We start from the raw sequence: 8943 nt of genomic DNA, 5'->3' as shown, positions 1-8943 counted from the left end.
TACTAATGCTGGAATCTCAGATTTCAATCTGGATAAGTGCAGCACTGTGGTGAATAGTGCAACTAATTTGACTTGTACCTTTGGGGAAAGTGAGGGCATCTCATCTGTTTCAGAGCATCCTCAATGGCAGAGAACTTCCCCTACTAATATTGATTCTCATGGCGATATCCCCAAATTGCCTGTGCTGTCATCACATGACTTAAGCAGTTCACGAACCTCAGTTGTGGCTGTGTTGTCTAGAGGGCAACATATGTCTTATATGAATGGCTCACAAGTAGGTAAAAGGAAACAGCAGCCGGGAATTCTTAATGCTATTTCCAGTAATGCATCACAAAAGCATGAAGACTCACTTCCTCATGATTTAAAACAGGGACTTAATAATTCATGCCTTAAGAAGCCTAGACTAGATCTCAGTCAAGATGTAATATTGCAAGAGCATATTATGAAACAGCTACTGGAGAGTCAGGATTCTGTGCAATTGCAAGGCCAAATGGGACTGCTAAAGGCATTTCTTGAGCAGAATAAGTCACTGAATGAATACAAAGAGAAAAACTTTCAATCAATTTCCCAGTTTAAGGGAGTTGACTTGAAACAGCAGGGACAGCAACAGATGAGGCATCATTTACAACAGCCAGGCATATGTCAAGGGCCATTTGTGAATCCTTTTGATGGTGTTTGTGCTCGTAGTTTGATGCAGTATGTATATCATTTGAGGCATCGGCCGCCAGTGTGTTATCTGTCATATTTTGTTTTTCTTCAATTTATTTATTTATACCCCTGTTTTATATGTTTTGCATTGTCACTATTAATGTTGGCTATACGGATGCATGCCCTATTTTTGGACTCTACTTGGTTTTTTAACGTATTTTAATTCAGTTTTGAGGTGTCTTAAATTTTCCTTTTTCTTCTTGTTTTGTTTTTTAATCCTCTGTAGGAAAATGAGATTGAGTATTGGAGGAAGTTTGTGGAGGAATATTATGCTCCTAATGCTAAAAAGAGGTGGTGTTTGTCTTTGTATGATAATGTTAGACACCATTCCTCTGGAGTTTTTCCCCAAGCACCTATGGTTAGTTTTCTTGCTGCCATCACATTTAATTTAATACCAGTAAAAGATAAATCGTTGTTCATTTCTTAATTTTTATTCTATTCAGTTCATGAATCAATTCTAATGTAAGTGTTGGCTTTAGATGGCTTCAATCATGAATATGTGTCTTCATGTTGATGCATGCTTTGATTTTTTAGTAAGCCATGACATTAGATAGTTGCATTTGAATGTATTCAACCCTTGATGTCTCTCTTTCTTTGTGTATCTCTTTCATCTACTCACAAGTTTGTGCTGTTTTCCCTAGGCTCAATGGCACTGCAACCTATGTGGTTCAATATCAGGAAGGGGTTTTGGTAAGCAAAACATCTGCTCATATATGGTATTAGCTCAATATTTTGGCAAAAGCATGTGCTTGCATGTGTTGACTTTGCTGGTTTCAGTTTCTGATTATCTGAAGTTGTTGGTGGCAAGTAATTGGATCCTGCCCTTTTCTGCTTGGCAGAGGCGACTTCTGAAGTGCTCCCTAGGCTTTACAAAGTATCATTTGAAAGTGGGGTGATCGATGAAATCTTGTTTCTTGATCTGCCATGTGAACGTAGATTCCCTTCTGGATTGATGATGTTGGAATATGAAAAGGCAGTTCAAGAGAGTGTCTATGACTGAGTTCGTGTTGTTCATGAGGGCAAACTTGGAATACTTTTTACTTATGATTTGAAGGTAAGGAAGGTCATGCATGTGAAGTTTATAGATTGACAGTTCATGTTGAACTCAAGTTGTTGCAGTCCTATTATTTCTCAGATATTGTCGTGGGAGTTTTGTGCAAGGCATCATGAAGAACTTCTGCACCGCAGTTTTTTTGTTGCTCAGGTAATTTACTTTCTTTATCCATGCAAAATGTAATTTACAAGCAGTCATTCATTTCCATTGTAGGATTCATCTTTGACAAGGACATCCTATGCTTTAGCAGCTTAGTATTCAGCTTAACATTATTAGAGCCTAAATACCTGCCTTGCATGTTCTGTTAACAGGTACATGGATTGGTTCATGCTGCGCAAAAATATCAAAGTTCAATTAATGGATCTAATAAGGTTTCACCACGTTATCTCCAAGAAGATTGCAATAGGTAAAACAGCATTTCTCATTGAAATTTTATTCTTTAAAATATGAAAATAGTATTTGTATGGATGATTTGCCATGGTTAGGTGTCTGATAAATTCTTTGAACATACACAAGGAACACAACTTTCGTAGTTCTGTTAACTGAAAGGTTTAGTAATTCTGAATCAAGAGGTTATTATTCATTGAAAGAAGATTATTTATGTGGCAAGAAATTTCTCTGTTTATTTTGGTTTTTGTTTTCTTGCTACCTTTCCTGGGAATTACGGATGATCTAGGTATTAAGTTGGCCGGCTAATTGATATGCATAAATGATGGCTTTTAATTGTTGATGTCACATATGTCATATTAAAAGGTCCCTACAGCGCCTATATAGATCATGCAAAGCTAGTTGGAGCGTTTTCCTAGTCTTTGATTTGTCTTCAGACTGTCTACATGGAAGGTTTTTTATTGCGGCATTTAAATAACAATTACACGCTTGACTCATGTAAGCCACAAGTGTAAGAATTCTATGATCTACAATTTTAGTCAGGGGGATGTCCAGTCCAAACCGCATGCAGAGATTGATGGATGGAATACTCTGTCTGCTGCCACATTCTGTGCCTCACTTAACTTGTCTAGACTGTGAAAAGGAATTGGCAGGGTCATCTGATGAGACGATCAGCTTATTGGTGGTTGTGAAGTGCCTCCATGTGTCCAGCTTAGTGTGAACATAATAGAAAAGCAGACCATGGTAGTAAAATCTTGTTCTACCCTGTGAAATTTGTTTTCTACTTTGGTTATACTGTTCCTAGGTATTACATTTGGTGCTTTGTATATATGACAAAGATGTTTACCGATGAGTCTGGTTTCTGATCATTACCCGTATAACAGGTTTCTGACGACTGGAGGTCAGCTCGTGAGTAATTTGGATTTAGAGTTCATGGATGACTTAGGGTTTTCCAAAAGATATATTCGATGCTTACAGGTATATATAGATAATTCTTAACTCTCTCAAAACTGAAAGGCTGATAGTTCCAATAATTGGCAGATATTGAAAATCATAATAATCTTACAGATAGCTGGGGTAGTCGAAAGTATGAAAGACTTGATGACTTTCAGCAAGGACAATAACATTGGACCAGTTGATAAGTAATATCATGCATGTTTCTGTTGATGGTACGGATATTTTTAAAGTCAACTTGCCATTACTGGTATTTGATCTGTCTTTTAAGTGTTTTTTTTTTTTTAAAATAAAAGAATACCTTCATGAATATAAGCAGCTTTGATGTTATTTAGGATTAGTTGAATTTATTTATGTAACTTTTAATGTAAAACTTCTATCATAAGCAATTTGAGAGAGGATGGTTAACCTTTGCCCTCTGTTTTATTGAATATGACCGTTATTAGTTGTTGTATGTTGTCTGATTCCTGTTTAAGATTACCCATTGAACTTTGATACTCTTCTTGAAACAGTGATTTATTGATTATTGATGAAGCTAATGTTGATATCGATCTTCTTCGCAGAGGGCTTGAAGAAATATCCTCAACAAACCAACTTTATCAAGCCTTTGAGAGGTGAGGGAAAAGAAAAGTTACCTCTAGAGTGTGTTCAAAGTCTGCCTGCTGACTGCTATAAGTTATTGGGCATATCTCCTCATTTTAACAACAACGGCAATGGAAGCCCAAAAATAACCCGCAGCCCAAATTTGATTAATTTGGAGGAGGAATCACCCAGTCGATTGTCAAGACAGACCACACTGACCTCCAATGCAAGCAAATGGAAAGAGGCACATTCTCGTACATGCAACAGGTCTAAGGAGGGTGCATCTACCAAGCCATTCCAGGGTCGTAAAATATCTAGTTTAGGACTGAGTCAGGACATACCAGTTAATGATTTGTCAAGTTATAATTTTTCTGAATGCAGCGAGAATAATCAAGAGTGTATGATCCAAAAATGGCTACAGAAGATGATCAGTAACAGCAGAGCAGAGAATGAGGGAGATAAGGAAAAAGTAAACCAAGAGATAGGTTGTACCACTCCCAGTGGCTTGCAGACCAAAGCCAAAAGAATGGATAAGCTTGCCAACGGGTTAGATTTTGGCAACATGGCAAAAGCAGCTGCCTCAAGAAAGTCATCTAGCGCTGGTGGGAACATGCACAATGTCTCTGTCTCAGCTGCTTGCAATGGGGACTCTTCCAGTGTTTCTGGAAATGATAGCTTCGTTAAAAGAGAACCAGATATGCTTGAAATGGTGCGGAATATGGGTCATGATTATTACAAAAATGGAAATCCCGCAGGTGATAATCATCTGGGTCAGGGCTGGAAAGTTTAACTCACTGGTTATATGCCTGTTAATCTGAAAAATTTTGGACAGGAGTTTTCGTGCCTCCCTTTTTGTCTTGCAAAGTGCTTGATATGAATGTAATAAGCTAACTTGAGAAAGTTTTAGGTTAGGGTTTGCAATGGCTTCGGATGGTCAGTGTGGTACCTTTCTTTTTCTAAAAAGTTGAAAATTTATGGTTTAGATCTGTTTTTACAACCCAGTGAAATTCTGAAATTGTAATAGAAAATGAGGCCTGATAATTCATGTCTTGCTTCCTTATATTTTGTACCATTGCTGGATTTGTGACAATAAGGCGAATTCAAGGAATGTTACATAATAGGCCAGGGACATGAACGATATTTTCAAATTAGGTAAATACCAGCAGGTGATCAAACTGCAGATTAAAAAAATGGAGGAAAAAAACCACCCTGAGTTTAACAGCAACACAGGTTAGTGTACCATTACAGGACAAATCCTACATCCATTAAAATCCTTCGTTTGTTCAACTTTTGGTGATATGAAGAAGAAAGCCCACCAGTACCCGAAATAATTAGAGCTATGAAAGTTTTGCACGTAGACTGCTAAAAGATGGAGGCAATGAAGTTGTAGAGGATGGGCTAGTACTCATCAATGGTGCACACGGACAAGGTGGAAAACACCCACTAAAATGCCAAGACCAGAGAAATAGACAGAATGATTGAAGAGACTAAATCAGAAAGGAAGCTCCATACCAAATCATGAGAAACTGAGAATGAGTGGTATGTTAATTATCATTGATAGTTAGAATCTTCCCTTTTCCACTTTCATTGGCTATTGCTTTTGTAGCAGAGTTCTTGAACGCCAATCTTCTTGCCAAATGACTGAAGAATGTTTTCTCTATTATTTCTCGTGGGGTAGAATACAAGCAAACCCATAGTCCCTACCCTACACTATCTCGCAAGATTTCAAGTCTTTCTCTAATGACACGTGAGTCTACTTTTTTGGTGAATGTAGGTTTACAATAGATTGCTGTTTTCGATGCCCATAAACTATGCTTACAAGTGTTAGCAAATAATAATAAAACTCTTAAAACTTGGAGAGATGTCCTCCTTGTCAAAAAGATGAGAAAGAAAAGGGCGTAGTAGATAAACAAACCGAAACATAATTTATACACAAAATTGACTCCAAGTCTCTAACCCTCAAAAAACCAGCTACAACTTAATTACACTCTCCTTTGAATAGGTGTACCTATCTACAAAATTAGAAACTTGAAATTACATAGGTTAAGCGCACTTTAAAAATCCCTTGTGCTTTAACCTTCCCCTAAATTTACTGGGGTATATGACAACAGAGTCTAAACAGAGACCACCCTTTGTATGCGTGCAATCAATTTGCATCATAGATAACTTAATCTTCATTGATGAATTAGAGTTGTCGACATTGAAGTCTCCCACATGGTAGTAAAACCATTCCCCTGGATCACTCAAAGTACATTGAGATGTGGCATGCTGACCATCCGAAGTCCATAGCTGAAACCTTACCGGTTTTATATCCCAACCGTGGGCATGCTCAGAGTTGCAGATTCGGCGACCAAACCTTCTAGAGGCACGCCCCAACTGTAGTCTGAAGAAAACGCTGTAGGTCCCTGCTGGAAAGGGAAATTCCACCTCCCCATCAACTTCAAACCACCAGATTTGCTGAAGATATGCAATGGAACCGAATCTAAATCGCAAAGAAAATTCAATGGAAATTAATTTCCAGCATTCCATTTCAACACATGGTGTGACCATCTTTTTGATCAAACAACCAGCATTTCAGACAACATCAATTGCATCAGTCATGCACACTTTCCACTTAAGTTAACAATGAAAAAGAAATATGAGACATCACTGATAAAATTAGTGGGGATGAGGAACAGCTTTATACTTGGACTAATAGTCTGCCATTAAAATAATGAAAACAGAAGTTTTCAGAGCTTGTACACCTCGAAACTCAACATTGTTTCTAAACGCCTATTCAACAGCATAGATTAAAAAGAAATCATGCTCATGCGCACCAACAGTGATAATAGATATGTAAATGTGTTAGCAAAACTGCCCAGAATTGCCTGGACTATGAGAAGCAGAAACAACACTGACAAACTAAGCTGTTTTCCATTAAGTGGAGTCAGCTACATGAATCATATCGGGCCACTGTGATACACATAGGTTTCCATCCAATTATATGAAACATATCAGGCCACTGTTTTCCATTAAATGAAGCCCATTTTTAGTAGTTTCCATCCAATTATGTGAGACACATAGGTTTTGAAAAACAAGAGGTTGAAACATACGAAAGACGTAACCCATCTCTAGTTGGTTGTATAAGATGTCCTTAAGTTTATGTATATAATAATACTAATGCTTAAGTGTTTGTCCCCATAACTTAATGTAAAGATTTGAATATCAAACACAGCTGCTTTGACCATGAACGACTCAAACCATGGGAATGGGAAACCATTGACAAAGTCAGAAAAGGTGAGCCCCCGGAATTGTTTTCCATAAAGAGGCAAGTTATTAGAGAGAAAAAAACTTGCAGGGACCCTAGGAGACCAAATCCCATTTAGACAATTTCCAATACCTCTGCCATAGCATAGCATCATCATCATCATCATCATCATACATTCAAAATGGAGCTCTCCAGAATACATCAAATTTTAAAAATAAAAATATTAAGAAAAAACATACTTCGGATAAATTCGGCAAGATAAGGCCCGAGCACTCTTGATTTTGATCAGCCAATCTAAAAAATTAATGATAAGAAACTAAAAAAAATGCTGCCATTCTCCTCAAAATTGAATATGTACACACAAAAAATAGGAAAGCATTCTTTGTATCTCACCTAGATTCCTCAGAAGGAATATGATTCCAATATCTTCGATCATCAATCCCGGTTATACGTAACCCCTTTGAAGAGATTGACAAACAAACACCACCTGTGCTCTTGTCCAGCCATACTTTCTGCAAAAAGAATCCAAATACTCAAGCCATCAATAAGACAGGCAGACCGTGGATGTTAAGCAACCAAAACAATAAAGCATTAATTAGAATCCCCTGTTTAATAACAGAAAAAATTAACCAAGCCTGATATTTAAATCTTGGCATTTATGATTTCATGATTGTTTCATTTCTAAAAGGAAGACTATCTTGGGTTAAATTAATAACACAATACGCTTTACTTTATCCAAATGATTGATTTTTTTTTTTTCGCTTTACCCCCATAATTTTATTAAATTTATATGATCATAGTTCATATTATAAATCAAAAAAACAATTAACGAGGAGCACCAAATCATGAAAAATTTTAAACACTACTTGGTCATCTGCTAGAAACTAAATTCAGAAATAACAAAAGAAAACAGACTTAAAATTGCAACCTCAAATCCGTGAAGAGAATTATCTGATTCATTGCTGAGTGAAAGCCAATAAACAGAGGAAAAAGTAAAGCAGGGAAATTTCGAGTCTTTATGAAAAGAGCCATCTCGCCAAAAATAAAAACCTTCAAAAACCCAGAATTTAAAATAGCAGTCTTTCCCAGTATCCAAACAAAACACAGCCAAAAACAGAACCAAAAAACACACCTTGGTGCCATCGTCAAAAGTATTAGCTCTACAAAGTCTTGTATAGATGTCTCTTTTACCCAACTTTTCAGGCACAAAGCCGAGAATTTTATCAACAAGGATTTGGTAATTGGGTGGCAATTTCGATTCCCAAACAACATCAGCCCAAGAAGCACCTCTAAATGCTCTGTTCAACTTTGCCAATTTACATATCTCTGGAGGGTCCAAATACCCAATAATTGATGCCACACAGCTCTCTGGTAAGTCCCCCAAACTGAGTGATGACGAAGAAGCAGATGCTAAACCATCTTGGTCTATGAACAAAGCAGAGAAATTGGCACCCATCAAGATAAAAGGTCAAAAACAGAGAACTGGAAAGTTCTACGGCAGAGTAATCATAAGAGAAAGAGAGAGAGAGAGAGAGAGAGACAGACAGACAGCGGTGCCAAAGGGAAATGGTGTGGTACTATCAAACACGGACGCGTACTCGTTTTTGAGGATTGCTTCTGTTTTTATTTTCTCTGTTTTTTGCTGAGAAAAAGAAGAAGAAGAAAAAAAAGAAAGACGACGGTGACAGGGAGGACTTTGATTTGTATGGTATAGTTGGGATTTTGATTTGACGACAATACATCTGTAATAAAATAAAGAAGTTTCAGTATGTCAGTTTGGCTGTTTAACCATGGTTTTCTTCGTTACCAACTCTAGAAATACTTGGTGGTGCTGACATCTGTGCACATTATGGATAAGCATTGCCTTCTGAAATCAATTTTTGGTGCACTAAATATAATGGGGTGTAGCTTAAATTTTGGTTTAAAGAGTTGGTTCGGCCAGACCCCAAGGTTTTATTACGGGCAAAGTTTGACCTCATCGTTTTGTTGATTACTTAACTTTTTTTTTTCA

The 8943-nt window shown here is 37.2% G+C and overlaps 2 protein-coding genes across 3 annotated transcripts; one reads left to right on the top strand and one right to left on the bottom strand.

The window, feature by feature from the left end:
- Positions 1 to 96: 96 nt before the first annotated feature.
- Positions 97 to 4708, top strand: LOC110421520 (uncharacterized). Its single transcript, XM_089784407.1, has 10 exons — positions 97 to 696; positions 935 to 1066; positions 1350 to 1398; positions 1486 to 1762; positions 1844 to 1912; positions 2074 to 2168; positions 2689 to 2893; positions 3034 to 3127; positions 3218 to 3318; positions 3667 to 4708. The coding sequence occupies exons 1-4, from the start codon at positions 251 to 253 to the stop codon at positions 1498 to 1500; spliced, it is 642 nt and encodes a 213-aa protein (XP_089640533.1). The 5' UTR covers positions 97 to 250; the 3' UTR covers positions 1501 to 1762; positions 1844 to 1912; positions 2074 to 2168; positions 2689 to 2893; positions 3034 to 3127; positions 3218 to 3318; positions 3667 to 4708.
- An 859-nt stretch (positions 4709 to 5567) lies between these two features.
- PP2-A11 (phloem protein 2-A11) lies at positions 5568 to 8821 on the bottom strand. Of its 2 annotated transcripts, XM_089783867.1 has the most exons (4): positions 8065 to 8821; positions 7326 to 7444; positions 7172 to 7226; positions 5983 to 6167 (listed from the first exon to the last, which is right to left on the bottom strand). In XM_089783867.1, exons 1-4 carry the CDS (start codon positions 8386 to 8388, stop codon positions 6126 to 6128), a joined length of 540 nt encoding a protein of 179 aa, XP_089639993.1. In that variant the 5' UTR covers positions 8389 to 8821; the 3' UTR covers positions 5983 to 6125. The 2 variants fall into 2 exon arrangements, with proteins under 2 accessions (XP_021284352.1, XP_089639993.1); XM_021428677.2 differs by lacking the exon at positions 7172 to 7226 and having other exon boundaries at positions 5568 to 6167; positions 8065 to 8819.
- Between the last annotated feature and the right edge of the window lie 122 nt (positions 8822 to 8943).

This window comes from Theobroma umbraticum, unplaced genomic scaffold (genome assembly GCF_002168275.2).
Source record: "Theobroma umbraticum cultivar Fairchild unplaced genomic scaffold, ASM216827v3 scaffold_30.0, whole genome shotgun sequence".
NCBI classification, from domain to species: domain Eukaryota; kingdom Viridiplantae; phylum Streptophyta; class Magnoliopsida; order Malvales; family Malvaceae; genus Theobroma; species Theobroma umbraticum.
This window is presented reverse-complemented; position numbering and strand designations above follow the sequence as displayed.

Bases quoted from the DNA above. Each gene is read 5' to 3' on its own strand.
- LOC110421520 (XM_089784407.1), top strand. From the start codon at position 251: ATGTCTTATATGAATGGCTCACAAGTAGGTAAAAGGAAACAGCAGCCG. The intron at 697-934 runs GTATGTATATCA...AATCCTCTGTAG, and splicing joins TGTGCTCGTAGTTTGATGCA to GAAAATGAGATTGAGTATTG. The intron at 1,067-1,349 runs GTTAGTTTTCTT...TGTTTTCCCTAG, and splicing joins TTTTTCCCCAAGCACCTATG to GCTCAATGGCACTGCAACCT.
- PP2-A11 (XM_021428677.2), bottom strand. From the start codon at position 8,388: ATGGGTGCCAATTTCTCTGCTTTGTTCATAGACCAAGATGGTTTAGCA. The intron at 7,445-8,064 runs GTGTGTTTTTTG...TTCTTTTTGCAG, and splicing joins CTTTTGACGATGGCACCAAG to AAAGTATGGCTGGACAAGAG. The intron at 6,168-7,325 runs GTGAGATACAAA...TTTGCGATTTAG, and splicing joins ATTCCTTCTGAGGAATCTAG to ATTCGGTTCCATTGCATATC.